Source organism: Melanerpes formicivorus, unplaced genomic scaffold, assembly GCF_026170545.1.
Source record: "Melanerpes formicivorus ecotype bairdi unplaced genomic scaffold, bMelFor1.0.p_v2 SCAF_41, whole genome shotgun sequence".
In the NCBI taxonomy this organism is placed as follows: Eukaryota; Metazoa; Chordata; class Aves; order Piciformes; family Picidae; genus Melanerpes; species Melanerpes formicivorus.
In genome coordinates this window covers 694,872-708,808 of record NW_027142393.1, presented here as the reverse complement: position 1 = coordinate 708,808, position 13,937 = coordinate 694,872, and the positions used below count along the sequence as shown (strand labels likewise).

The window sequence follows — 13,937 nt, the reverse complement described above, 5'->3', positions numbered from 1 at the left end:
CTAAGTGTGGCCAGCAGGGCAAGGGAGGTGATCCTCCCCCTCTGCTCAGCTCTGCTGAGACCCCACCTGGAGTACTGCCTCCAGTTCTGGAGCCTCTATTACAAGAGGGATCTGGAGGTGCTGGAAGGTGTCCAGAGAAGGGCCAGGAGGATGAGCAGAGGGCTGGAGCTGCTCTGCTATGAGGACAGACTGAAGGAGTTGGGGCTGCGCAGGCTGGAGAAGAGAAGGCTCTGAGGTGACCTCATTGTGGCCTTCCAGTATCTGAAGGGGGCTACAGGAAGGCTGGGGAGGGACTGCTCAGGATGTCAGGTAGTGATAGGACTAGGGGGAATGGAATGAAGCTGGAGGTGGGGAGATTGAGGCTGGAGGTGAGGAGGAAGTTCTTCCCCATGAGAGTGGTGAAGCCCTGGAATGAGTTGTCCAGGGAGGTGGTTGAGGCCCTGTCCCTGGAGGTGTTTAAGGCCAGGCTGGATGAGGCTCTGGCCAGGCTGATCTAGTGTGGGGTGTCCCTGCCCATGGCAGGGGGGTTGGAACTAGATGATCCTTGTGGTCCCTTCCAACCCTGAATGATACTATGATAATCCATGGTTTTACTGAGACAGGTTTGTGTGTTCAGCAGAGAAATGGGCTGGACCACATCTCCTACAGGGACAGGCTGAAGGACTTGGGGCTGTTCAGCCTGGAGAAGAGAAGGCTTTGGGGACACCTTAGAGCTGCATTTCAGTATCTGAAGGGGGCTACAGCAGGGCTGGGGAAGGACAGTTTCAAAGGGCTTGTGGTGATGAGGGGCAGTGGTTTGAAACTGGAGCAGGGCAGATTTAGGTTGGACATTAGGAGGAAGTTCTTCAGAGTGAGAGTGGTGAAACACTGGAACTGGTTACCCAGGGATATGGCTGAGGTCCTGTCCCTGGAGACATTCAAGATCAGGACCTGGGCAGCCTGCTCTGGTTGGAGATATCCTTTCTGACTGCAGGGGGGTTGGCCAAGATGACCTTTGAGGGTCCTTTCCTGTGAATCTGTGAAACAAAACCAGGTTCTTTCTACTGAAGGACACATACTGTGCTGGGACCATGCTTGGACCAGGCTGGGCCACCCCAGCCTCAGCAGAAGGCAGCTGTCAGGGTCTGCAGTCTCCTGCTTCTCTTGGGTCTGCTGGCTGTTTCTCACACCACAGCCTTCACTAGTTTGTAGTGATTAACAACAAATGTCTTGCAAATATTTATGTGGTTCTTCCCCATTACCTCCTGTGAGGAGGAGAAAAATCATCAGCTTTCAGTTGCTGTTATTTCAACTTCTTCTTTCCTGTGAGCCTGGCTGCTGACCCAAATGTGAGCACACAGAAAACATATGCCACATTTTATTTGCCAGCTACAGAAACCATGGGTTGGGAGCACACAAGATGTCACATCTGTTTAGCCAACAAAATACTGTTGTCTCCATTGCACTGAATGGCTTCCTTTGTAGCAAAGGCTGCGTTTCAGGATGCCTGCTAAATGGGGGGCTGTAAACTGCCTTAAATGTTCCTTATCTCACAGAGTTCCTCTTTTGTTTGCAGCAAGGGAAGCCCTATGTCTTCGATAGAGTGCTGCCTCCTAACACCACCCAGGAACAAGTTTATAATGCCTGTGCCAAGCAGATTGTTAAAGGTAGGTGTTCTTTCTTTCTTCCTGCTTAGGGAGAGGGATGATGCCTCCCTGTCCCCTCCAGCTATACAAAGACAAGATAATGAATGTTTAGATGTCTGCCTGGGAGTTCAGTAATTAGTAATTCCAAGTGTTTCCTTCTTTAAGGATTTGCCTGTGTGAAAACAAACCAAAAGATAAAGAGCTGAAGGAATTGCAGTAGTTGTTCCCTTGCTTTCCCCTTGTGTGACTGGTACCCCACACAAATCCTTGCTTTTTGTCATCCATGATGACCACAGAAGGTGTTCTTCATGCAGCCTGAGACCATTTGGGTAGAGGATGAGCATGGAAGAGCTGTGTCTTGGGATGGAAGGCTGAACTGTTACAAGAAGATGTGGAAGGCACTGGTTTAGTAGCTGCTTTGCATGCAGATAGCTTGTGTTTAAAAAGGAAATGGGACACAGGAAGTTCCACCTCAACATGAGCAATCACCTTACTGTAAGGGTGATGGAGCCTTGGAGCAACTAGCCAGAGAGGCTGTGGAGTCTCCTCTAAAGACCTTTAAGGCCTGTCTGGACACATTCCTGTGTGACCTGCTCTAGGTGATCCTGCTTTGGCAAGGGGATTGAAACCCATGATCTCTTGAGGTCCTTTCTAACCCCTACCATTCTAGGTGCTGGTAAGAAGCTCAACAGGAGCCAGCAGTGAGCACTTGCAGCCCAGAGAGCCAACCAGAGCCTGGGCTGCAGCAAGAGAAGCAGAGCCAGCAGGGCCAGGGAGGTGATTCTCCCCCTCTGCTCCACTCTGCTGAGACCCCACCTGGAGCACTGTGCCCAGTTCTGGAGCCCCTAGCACAGGAAGGATCTGGAGGTGCTGGAAGGTGTCCAGAGAAGGGCCAGGAGGATGAGCAGAGGGCTGGAGCTGCTCTGCTGTGAGGACAGACTGAGGGAGTTGGGGCTGTTCAGTCTGGAGAAGAGAAGGCTCTGAGGAGACCTCATTGTGGCCTTCCAGTATCTGAAAGGGGCTACAAGAAAGCTGGGGAGGGACTCTTCAGGGTGTCAGGGAGTGATAAGAGTGGGGGGAATGGAACAAAACTAGAAATGGGTAGGTTGAGATTGGATGTGAGGAAGAAGTTGTTCCCCATGAGGGTGGTGAGAGCCTGGCACAGGTTGCCCAGGGAGGTGGTGGAAGCCTCATCCCTGGAGGTGTTTGCAGCCAGGCTGGATGTGGCTGTGAGCAACCTGCTGTAGTGTGAGGTGTCCCTGGCCATGGCAGGGGGCTTGGAACTGGATGCTCCTTGAGGTCCCTTCCAACCCTGCCAATTCCATGATTCTAAATGAGGACACAAGGGCCTTGTTGGATAGCACCCTGTTGTTTAAAACAAAGTCTTTATAAATTCAAAAGACAAGACTTTAACTTGAGAATCAAACTGTTTTGGTGCATTTTGTTTGCCTACCATGTTTCTCTACATCCCAAATCAGCTTCAAACCCATTAGATTCTGATGCTGGGTACTCCATCCATGATGGTATTGCAACTGCTACAGCATCTCAAGCATTCAGAAGTAGTACCTGGTCTAATTATTCCCTAGCCTTGTGTAGTGTCCTTATGGCCCTCAAGAGTTGGTTCTCATATTTTGTTGTTAAATCAAGCTGTGTAGACATTGAGAATGGTGTCAGAGCTGCACTTGTACAGCTACACAAGGCTGTGTGTTGAACAGTGAAATTTATCTGGTGTGAGGGATTGCTCAGAGGTGCAGAGGTGTGGAGCTGGATCTGCTGAGAGTTTGTGTCTGCTGGTAGGGAGAGGTCCCTGGGCTGAGCAGCCCTGCTGCAGACCCTAGGTTCTGTTCTGGAGGAAATGGGTTGGCTCCCTTAGATAGCCTGGAGCAAACCAAGTTGTGTAGAGCCTAGCTGATTGGGGGTGAGGACCAGAAGCTAAATTATTTGATGCTGGTGAGAGGAAATGGGTCAGAAGACTTCAGTTGCCTTTTCTCAGAGGGGAGCCTAATTACAGCAATTCTGAATTCAGCCTGGTAAGCCTTTAATCAAAACTGGTGGGACTGGAGTTGCAAAGCTTTGATATCATTAGTTTGGGTTGCTGGCACACCACTCAACTTTGGGAAGTTAGGGAGCTGTTTCAATACCACTGTGTGTGCTAACAGAAGCAGCACTTGGCTGGCTGTAGACTGGCAGAGGGGTTTTATGTCCCCGGTGGAAGTTGTTTTCCTCTGAAAATGGTGAGAGAAAGAAGATCCTGCTTGAGAGCAACTTGGAAAGCTTAAATCAGTGACTTAAGTTTCCTTCATTCACTAAACAGAGAGGCAAATGCCTTCCAAAGTCATAGAATCATGCAATGGATTGGGTTGGAAGGGACCTTAAAGATCATCCAGTTCCAATGCCCCTGCCATGGGCAGGCACACCTTCCACTCGACCAGCTTGCTTACCCAGCCTGGCCTTGAACACCTCCAGGGAGTTCAGGCATGTGTGTTAACTTGGACCTTCTAGATAACTTGAAAGCCAAATTTGATGGGGGGAAGGTGAAGAAGAAAGGAAAAGAGAGAGGGAGAGAGAAATGGGGGGAAAAAGAGGGGAGAGAAAGGGAGGAGGAGATTGTTAGAGAGGGCAAGGAGGGAGAGGAGGAGAGTGTAAGATAGAGAGGGAGAGCACAGCATCCCAGGAATGGTGTTCTTGGGCTTTGACTTAGATTTCATGGAATGTTCTATGGAATGGCTTAGGTTGGAAAGTGCCTTAGAGATCATCTACTCCAACCTCCCCATCATGGGCAGGGAAGCCTCTCTACTAGACTTGGCTGCTCAAGGTCTGGCCATGAACACCCTCAGGGAGGAGGCATCCACAATGTCCTTGGAAAGCTTATTCCAGAGTCCCACCACCCCTTACTGAAGAACTTCTTCCTGAGATCCTTGAGCTTAATTTCCAGTTTAAAGCCTAAATAGGTGACTGTGAAACAGCCTGGGCCCTTTCTGATGGACTGGAACAATACAATGCAAATAGGAGCTCCAGCCCATTAAAACTTGGAGTTCCAGTTACATCTTGGAGACTTTTTTTTGATGGCTTTTCAAGGCTACCATTTGTTATCAGCTTTCATTATGCTCCCATGGAATAGCTGATGGGAATGGCTTCATTGTGATTAATGTGATTACAGAGCATCCCAGCTGGGCTAACAGGCTCTAAAGCAGCGGGGACAATAACGATGGTGACAATAGGACTCAGCTAAATGTTGTCTGGTTTGCACTAAAGGAGAAATGGGCTTAGGTTTAAGTAAACAGCTCAGTGACTGAGGCCCAGCATTTCACATTCCATAGGTGAGAAACAAGGAGTTGTCTAGAGGAGGGGAAGCAGTCTGTGTGTCACAGGGATTTGCCTCAGGGTGGGCACTGGGATTGAGTTTGTTGAAGGGACTCCCAAGGGCAGAAGTATCATAGTATCAGTCAGGGTTGGAAGGGACCACAAGGATCATCTAGTTCCAAACCCCCTGCCATGGGCAGGGACACCCCACACTACATCAGGCTGCCCAGAGCCTCAGCCAGCCTGGCCTTAAACACCTCCAGGGACAGGGACTCAACCACCTCCCTGGACAACCCATTCCAGGGCTTCACCACTCTCATGGGGAAGAACTTCCTCCTCACATCCAGCCTGAATCTCAGTAGTGGAGGTGTGGAGGGAGTCATTACTGGGGCAAATGGTCACACTTTGGGAATTTGTGTTTGCATTTTCTTAACCAAAGAAGTATCACTAAATCTGAAAGGAAACTGTCAAGGGGCAGGGCTGGGCTGACCACCAGATAACTGCCAGAGGCTCTTCATGAAGCCCTCTGCCTTCCCTAAGGGAAAAAGGGAGAGAGACTGATAGGCTGGGAAAGAAACTCAACCAGCTGGGATGGAAAGAAGAACAATGACAGGGAAGAGAGACAAAGAGACACAAACCAACATGGAACCCAAGCCTTGATGGCAATGAGGGCACCATTGGCACCACTGATGCTGGGAGCAGGCACTGGCAAGTCCCAGGCTGGACTCAGCAGCAGATGGGAAATGGATTCAGGAGCTGAATTCTGGAAGTGGATTCAGGAAGAGAGGGATGGGGATGGAAGGCAGAAGGGACAGAGTCCTGCTGGGACACCAGCCAGGGAAGAAGAGGCTTGGCCCTGGGCAGCCCTCAGCTTGCTCCTGAAGATGCCCTCCATGGGCTGCAATCCCTTGTTGGGCACTTGAGGGTCCCCTGTCCTGGCTGCTCCTCCCCACCAGTGCCACCTCTGCCTTGCTGCCCCCCCAAGGTGTGGCCCAAGCTGTGGCAGTGCCCTTGGTGTGCAGAGGAGCAAGTCTCAGGCAGAGCCTTTCTGCAGGCAGCCCTTGGCAGGAACTCTCCCATCAGCTTCTGCCTGCTAGAAGCAGCCCCTGGCTGTGCCACCCTGCCCTGAACTTCATCAAGTGCCTCACTGAGCAGAGCCTGAGCTGGCAAGTCCCAGCCCTGACCAGAACTGGCTCTGCTCTGGCTCAGATGAGGACAAAAACAATAGTGTGTGATTGCCACCACATCTGCTTAGTTTCCCCTTGCTCTCTATTTCCAGCCTCCAGCTTTATCTCCTCACTCTGCACAATGAATGGCAGCATCTGAATTTTGCATCTTTCCCCTAATTACACTGAGGGGAGAATATTTAATGGCCCAAGAATTAGCTGAGCACTGGAGCTGTGAGCATGTTAGTGCATGTGTGAACATCTGCACTTTTGTGTGTCCTGTGAGGAGGAGAAAATTGCTTTAATGATTTTTTTTTTGGGGGGGAGGGAGGGGTAATGGAGTTGCTCTCACTGGGTCAGTTATTGACTTCCTTTTCTGGCTGCAAAACAAGAGAGCTTCAAATGCAGAGTCACAGAATCGTTTCAGGTGAAAAGACCTTGAAGATCACCAAGTCCAGCTGTCCACCTAAGATCACCAGGACCATCCAGAGTCGTAGTGGCTGTGTAGAATCACAGAGTTGCAGAACTAGGGTGTTTAAAGGTGGGACAGATAAGTGTAGAGCTAAAAATCTGCTTGTAGAAATGAGGCTGAAAGAACTTAAGTCATCTGGTCTTTCTTCTTGCCACTAAGAGGCACTGCACTTGGCAGTGGTCCATTTGAAAGGTCCCCAGCCCACAGCCACCTTTGGCTACTTAGAGCAGACCTCTGCTGGGCACTTCAGTGCTGCTGCAAGGACATTCTGGATCCCTAACCTGAGCAAGTCCCTCTTGTAACCCCTACACAAGGGCTGCAGCTTTAGGCTGTTGCTGCTTGTCCTACCTGGCATCCCCCAGGGATCAGTGCTGGGCCCTGTGCTCTTTAACATCTTCATTGATGATCTGGATGAGGGGGTCGAGTCAGTCATCAGCAAGTTTGCAGATGACACCAAGTTAGGGGCAGATGTTAGTCAGAGGGTAGAAAGGCTCTGCAGAGGGACCTTGACAGACTGGACAGATGGGTGGAGTCCAATGGGATGGCATTCAACAAGTCCAAGTGCCAGGGGCTGCACTTCGGCCACGGCAATCCGATGCAGAGCTACAGGCTGGGGTTGGAGTGGCTGAGAGCTGCCAAACAGAGAGGGACCTGGGGGTGCTGATTGACAGCCACCTGAACATGAGCCAGCAGTGTGCCCAGGCAGCCAAGAGGGCCAATGGCATCCTGGCCTGCATTAGGAATAGTGTGGCCAGCATGAGCAGGGAAGTCATTGTGCCCCTGTACTCTGCTTTGGTTAGGCCACACCTTGAGTCCTGTGTCCAGTTCTGGGCCCCTCAGTTTAAGAAGGACATCGAAACACTTGAAGGTGTCCAGAGAAGGGCAACAAGGCTGGGGAGAGGCCTTGAGCACAGCCCTGTGAGGAGAGGCTGAGGGAGCTGGGGTTGTTTAGCCTGGAGAAGAGGAGGCTCAGGGGAGACCTCATTGCCCTCTACAACTACCTGAAAGGAGGTTGTAGCCAGGAAGGGGTTGGTCTCTTCTGCCAGGCAAGCAGCACCAGAACAAGAGGACACAGTCTCAAGCTGTGCCAGGGGAGGTTTAGACTCGAGGTGAGGAGGAAGTTCTTCACCGAGCGAGTCGTTCGTCATTGGAATGTGCTGCCCAGGGAGGTGGTGGAGTCCCCATCCCTGGAGGTGTTCAAGAGGGGATTGGATGTGGCACTTGGTGCCATGGTCTAGTCATGAGGTCTGTGTTGATAGGTTGGACTCGATGATCCTGGAGGTCTCTTCCAACCTTAGTGATACTGTGAGACTGTGATACCCATCCTCATCAGGACAAAGAAAGAAGTTAGGAAGAAGTTGTTCCCCATGAGGGTGGTGAGAGACTGGCACAGGTTGCCCAGGGAGGTGGTACAAACCTCATCCCTGGAGGTTTTTAAGGCCAGGCTGGATGTGGCTGTGAGCAACCTGCTGTAGTGTGAGGTGTCCCTGGCCATGGCAGGGGGGTTGGGACTGGCTGAGCCTTCAGGTCCCTTCCAGCCCTACCAATTCTGATTCTATGAAAGGCCATCTGGCAGTGGCTGGGTGGTCGAGTTGAGTGGCTGGCTTTGGGAGGAGAGTAAATCAAACTGCAAATCATTGTGAGGGTGGAGCAGGGACTGAGGAAAGCTCTGTTTAAAGGTTTGTTTCATGTAAAAATCCTTATCTGTGTTTAGTCCCTTTGTTCATCTGGGCTTTTTCTCCCTCCCTCTCCCTCACTGCTGGGTTCCATTCAGGCCCTGTCTGTCTGGGACTGTCTTCTCTCCTCATTCAGTGGACAGATGGTATATTAACTATCTTAAGGTGGAAAGCCTTCCAACAAAAAGAACCTCTTCTGCCTCTGAGCCCACTGCCTGGTTTAATTTGTAGGTGATGCAAAGGACTTTATTTCTTTATAGCATGTTTTTTTCCTAATTGGGAAGATAAATTGCTGATAAATTATTGATGCTTCCTCAAGCAGAAGGCTTCTTAGGGTACATGGATGCAAATTCTGAGCCATTTTCTTACATAACAGTTGATTAATCAGGTTATTTCCCCCCCTAGGCTGTGTACCAGTCTAGAGCTGACATTGTACCTTGCATTCACCTGGAGATAATGAGGCAGACTAGTTTATTATTATGTTTTTTAATGTTAACCCAGTTTGGCAAAAAGAGGAAACAGCAGCAGTGGGCTCCTGGATGCTTTTTAACTGTCCTGGGAATGCTGGGAGGTACTTGAGAAATAAGCAGGAGCTGCACATGCTTGATCAAGGATTTCTGAACCACCACCCCAGGATAAGTTTTTGATGCCTAAACCCCTCTGGAAATCTAGTTCTGTGCAGCTTCCAGGCACTTGAGGAGCCAGCAGTGTGCACTCGTGCTCAGGGACAAGGTGCACTAAGAAGTGTGGCCAGCAGGTCTAGTGGGATTGTCCTCCACCTCTGCTCTGCTCTAGTGAGGCCACATCTGGAGCACTGGCTCCAGTTCTGGGCTCCCCAGCTCAAGAGAGACAGGGAACTACTGGAGAGAGTCCAGGGGAGGCTCCAAAGCTGCTGAGGGGCCTGGAGCAGCTCTGGGAGGAGGAAAAGCTGAGAGATTTGGGGCTGTTGAGCCTGGAGCAGAGCAGCCCCAGAGGAGATCTGAGCAATGTTGAGCAATACCTAAAGGGTGAGAGGCAAGAGAGTGGGGCCAGACTTCTTTTCAGTGATGCCCAGCAACAGGACAAGGGGCAGTGGGCACAAACTGGGACCCAGGAGGTTCCATCTGAGGATAAGGAAAAACTGAACCAGGCTGCTCAGAGAAGTTGTGGAGTCTCCTTGTCTGGAGAGATTCCAAACCCACTTGGCCATTGTGCTGCTGGGCAAGCTGCTGTGGGTGGATGATCTCAGGAGGTCCCTTCCAGTCCCTACCATACTGGGATTCCAGGACTTCAGCTCATATTCACCATGTGCTGGTTTTAGTCTAAAAAGGGAAATGAAGAGGTGCTCCAGCCTCCTGCTCATCCTCATGGCTCTTCTCTGGACACCTTCCAGCACCTCCAGATCCCTCTTGTAACAGGGGCTCCAGAGCTGGAGGCAGTACTCCAGGTGGGGTCTCCCCAGAGCTGAGGTTGTTTCCTTTAAGCAAGAACAAGCAGTATTTATTGTTATAAACAAACCTACAAACTGGTAATTCCAGACTGACAGTGATTACAGTCTCCACCTCCATCATCCTCCTAGATCTCAAGATGGGAAAAATTTACCTAGCAATCCCCTGTGCTCTGTACAACCTCTGACACATCCTCTGTGCCAGGCTGTGCCAGGGGAGGTTCAGGCTGGAGGTCAGGAGGAAGTTTTACACAGAGAGAGAGTGATTGCCCATTGGAATGGGCTGCCTGGGGAGGTGGTGGAGTCACCATCAGTGGAGGTGTTCAGGAGGAGACTTGCTGGGGTGCTTGGTGCCATGGGTTAGTTGTTTAGGTGGTGTTGGATGATAGGTTGGACACGATGATCTTGAAGGTCTCTTCCAACCTATTCTATTCTATTCTATTCTATTCTATTCTATTCTATTCTATTCTATTCTATTCTATTCTATTCTATTCTATTCTATTCTATCCAGCTCTCCAGAACACTTCTGCCACAACTTCTACAGTTCCACTCTGTCTTTAATGACAACATCTATTTTTGAATGACTTCCTTCCAATTCCATCCTTACTCAGTGGTGCTCTGTAGGAGAGGTGGATCTTTGGAGCAGTTGTCTTTGAAAAAGATCTCTTTCCCTTGTCCTTTCCCTGCATTTTATCCATTTCTTTGCTCTCTGTGCTTTTTGTCTGATTATTATTTTTTTCCATGCTTGTTCCTTCTTCTTTCCTCTAGCATTTTTTCTGATGTACCCTTCCTGTCTGGACCATCTATCATAGAAGCCTAGAATCAGTCAGGGTTGGAAGGGACCACAAGGATCAGCTAGTTCCAACCCCCCTGCCATGGGCAGGGACACCCCACACTAGATCAGGCTGCCCAGAGCCTCATCCAGCCTGGGCTTAAACACCTCCAGGGACAGGGCCTCAACCACCTCCCTGGACAGCCCATTCCAGGGCTTCACCACTCTCACAATGTACCTAATTAGATACAAAGAAGGGCATCCCTGGAGGTGTTCAAAAAGGGATTGGACATGGCACTTGAAGCCATGGGAGGTGTTGGATGACATGTTGGATTTGATGATCTCTGAGGTCTTTTCCAACCTTATTGATTCTCAGGCTCTGAGGTAGTGATAGGACTAGGGGGAATGGAATGAAGCTGGAGGTGGGGAGATTCAGGCTGTGTGTGAGGAGGAAGTTCTTCCCCATGAGAGTGGTGAAGCCCTGGAATGGATTGTCCAGGGAGGTGGTCGAGGCCCCGTCCCTGGAGGTGTTTAAGCCCAGGCTGGCTGAGGCTCTGGGCAGCCTGATCTAGTGTGGGGTGTCCCTGCCCATGGCAGGGGGGTTGGAACTAGCTGATCCTTGTGGTCCCTTCCAACCCTGACTGATACTATGATACTATGACTCTATGGTTATGTGTGTGCCTGTGTTCATGCAAGTGCAGATTAGAACATCGCAGATACCACAATATACTGCTGTGCACTATAAATAATACACACATACTTCTGTCTCCTGGTAGCTTTTTTTTTCACTGCAAAGGTTCTCAACCACTGGAACAGGATTCCCAGGGAGGTGGCTGAATCCTCACCCCTGAAGGTGTTTCAATGAGGCAGAGATGTGGTGCTGAGGGAGACGGTTTAGCTCCAGGCAGAGTTAGAGAATGGTTGGACTCAATGATCTTGAAGGGCTTTTGCACCATAAATAATTCTATGATTCTAGATGATTGCATAGATCTAGAGGGTGGGAAACAAACATTTGAGAAGCAGAGGTGGCCACCTCTGAAAGCAGGAGATGCATTTAGAAGTGGCAGTGGGCAGGGAGGTTTGTGCCCTGGTGGATGGCAGAGCTGGGCAGCTTTGCTGGCTGTTCTCAGTCCCCTCTGCAGAAGTGGCAGTGGGCAGGGAGGTTTGTGCCCTGGTGGATGGCAGAGCTGGGCAGCTTTGCTGCTGGCTGTTCTCAGTGCCCTCTGCAGAAGTGGCAGTGGGCAGGGAGGTTTGTGCCCTGGTGGATGGCAGAGCTGGGCAGCTTTGCTGGCTGTTCTCAGTCCCCTCTGCAGCCTGCACCAGTCGAGCGCTCCTTTTGCTTGTGTTTGTTAGCTCCAGGCTTTGCTGCTGTCTCTGGGTCTGGTGTTTCTACTCCAGAGGCTGTGAGCAGAGCTCTGGTACTGAGTAGGATGCTGCTGGCCCCTGGAAAGAGTTAAAAGTGGCTGGTTCTTCTAACTTCATGCAATATAAAATCATTCATTCTGCCTTGAGAAGAAAGCAACTTCCTCTTCGTCTGAATCTCAGCTTGCTTTGCAGCCATGCTTGGAAGTTAATGAGGCCATGAACTGGTGAGGCTGTTAGAGTTGTGGAAAGATACAGCATGGGTTTGTTTCATGTTCTCTGTGATGTGTGCTGGTTTAAAATGCAGGCAATTAAATTCTCTCTTCTCCATGTTACACAGCTGTGTTGCAATATATCTACTGCCCAGAGGTATATTTTTCCCTCCCAGGAAAGTGAGAATAATTCTGCAGTTCCCTAACTCAGATTTCATTATGGGTTTCCTGTCCTGAAGTTAGCTATTTGTTATATTTTTCCCATTCCTTATTGCACAAACTATTTTGTACTTGAGCTTGAACATTGTAGAAGCACAAGCCCTGTGAGGAGAGGCTGAGGGAGCTGGGGTTGCTTAGCCTGGAGAAGAGGAGGCTCAGGGGAGACCTTCTTGCACTCTACAACTCCCTGAAGGAAGGTTGCAGCCAGGTGGGGGTTGGTCTCTTCTCTCAGGCAGCCAGCACCAGAACAAGAGGACACAGTCTCAAGCTGTGCCAGGGAAAGTTTAGGCTGGAGGTAAGGAGAAAGTTCTTCCCAGCAAGAGAGATTGGCCATTGGAATGTGCTGCCCAGGGAGGTGGTGGAGTCACCATCCCTGGAGGTGTTCAAAAAGGGATTGGATGTGGCACTTGGAGCCATGGTTTAGTTAGTCAGGAGGTGTTGGGTGATAGGTTGGACTTGCTGATCTCTGAGGTCTTTTCCAACCTTATTGATTCTATGATTCTAAGACTTAGGAGATGTTGCTAATTCAGCTTGAAGATACCCCTCTGAGCTTTTAATTGTTTCTTTTTCTCCTTCTTGCAGATGTTCTTGAAGGCTACAACGGCACCATCTTTGCTTATGGACAGACATCATCAGGAAAAACACACACTATGGAGGTAGAGTGGCAAAATGAAATCACTTTGGTAGCAGCAGTTGAATTGGATGTAGCAATTACCTGAGCAAGGCAGCTCCCTGGAGCACTCAGCTGTGAGTGACATATAAAAAGAGATCTGGGGATGTTTAGCTGCTGCTGCATTTTAAGCTGTAGTCTCTCTTTCGAGGTGGAGTTTATTCAAGAGATGTCTACAGATGCCAAGCTAAGTTAATAAATAGTGAGTGAGAAAATACCAAGTGTGGTTACCTAACATTTGAGGCATGTGTCTGTTGCAAAGGATTGGAGGGAGGTTTGCTAATCCACAGCTGGAAAGAGTAATAAGGGTCTGCGGCGCTCGCCTGCGTGCCGGGTGATGAAAATTCATGCCTTGGTTATTGGTTCTCTCATTTGCACTCCCCTTCTGGGAATACCACTCTCACACACTGCAGCACAGATGGAGGAGTTGGAGAATTGTTGCTTTAGAGGAGGGGACCACCAAATTCTACCAGATAACAGCAGCTGAAGTCCTGAGTCTGCTCAGATTTCTGCTCCATGAAGTGTGTTTTGGTTTCACTGCTCAGTGGAAGACATGTTAGCTGTTTTAGTCTCTTGCTAAAAACAAAAAAAGGAGGATCATCCAAGCAGTTAATCCTCCCATAGGACTGTTCCATCACAACCCTGGGTGTGTGTTGTCTTGGAGCATTTCACAGCAGCCATGAACTTGAAACAGGAGGTCTACAGCAAAGTTTTGCTAATTGAAAGGGGGGTGGGGAACAAAAAGAGCTTTCATTTGTTTAACAGCATCAGATGGTTCTGCTACATGATTAACACAGGTGACCTACCTAACCTGAAGGTTAAAGGAGAAAGAAAGTGATACTCTCTCAAGTGAATATCCCTGGTGAGATTGCATCCTCCAGGAAAAGGAGCAATTGTGGCAATAAACTGATGCCTTGCATCTAATTAAGTCTGTCCTTGGGAGGATGGGGGGGAAGTCACTAGCTCAGCCCTCACAGATGGCACAATGGCTGAGTAATCCACCAGCTCTGAATGTAATTAAATCAAAATGTCTG

The 13,937-nt window shown here is 49.7% G+C and overlaps 1 protein-coding gene across 1 annotated transcript in view; it reads left to right on the top strand.

Annotated features, from left to right (window-relative positions):
* KIF5C (kinesin family member 5C) overlaps positions 1–13,937 on the top strand; it is a 114,999-nt gene that overhangs the window by 32,419 nt on the left and 68,643 nt on the right. Inside the window, exons 2-3 of the mRNA XM_068158683.1 lie at positions 1,556–1,646; positions 12,816–12,889. Of these exons, the coding sequence (XP_068014784.1) occupies positions 1,556–1,646; positions 12,816–12,889 (165 nt within the window). The remainder of the gene's footprint in view (positions 1–1,555; positions 1,647–12,815; positions 12,890–13,937) is intronic.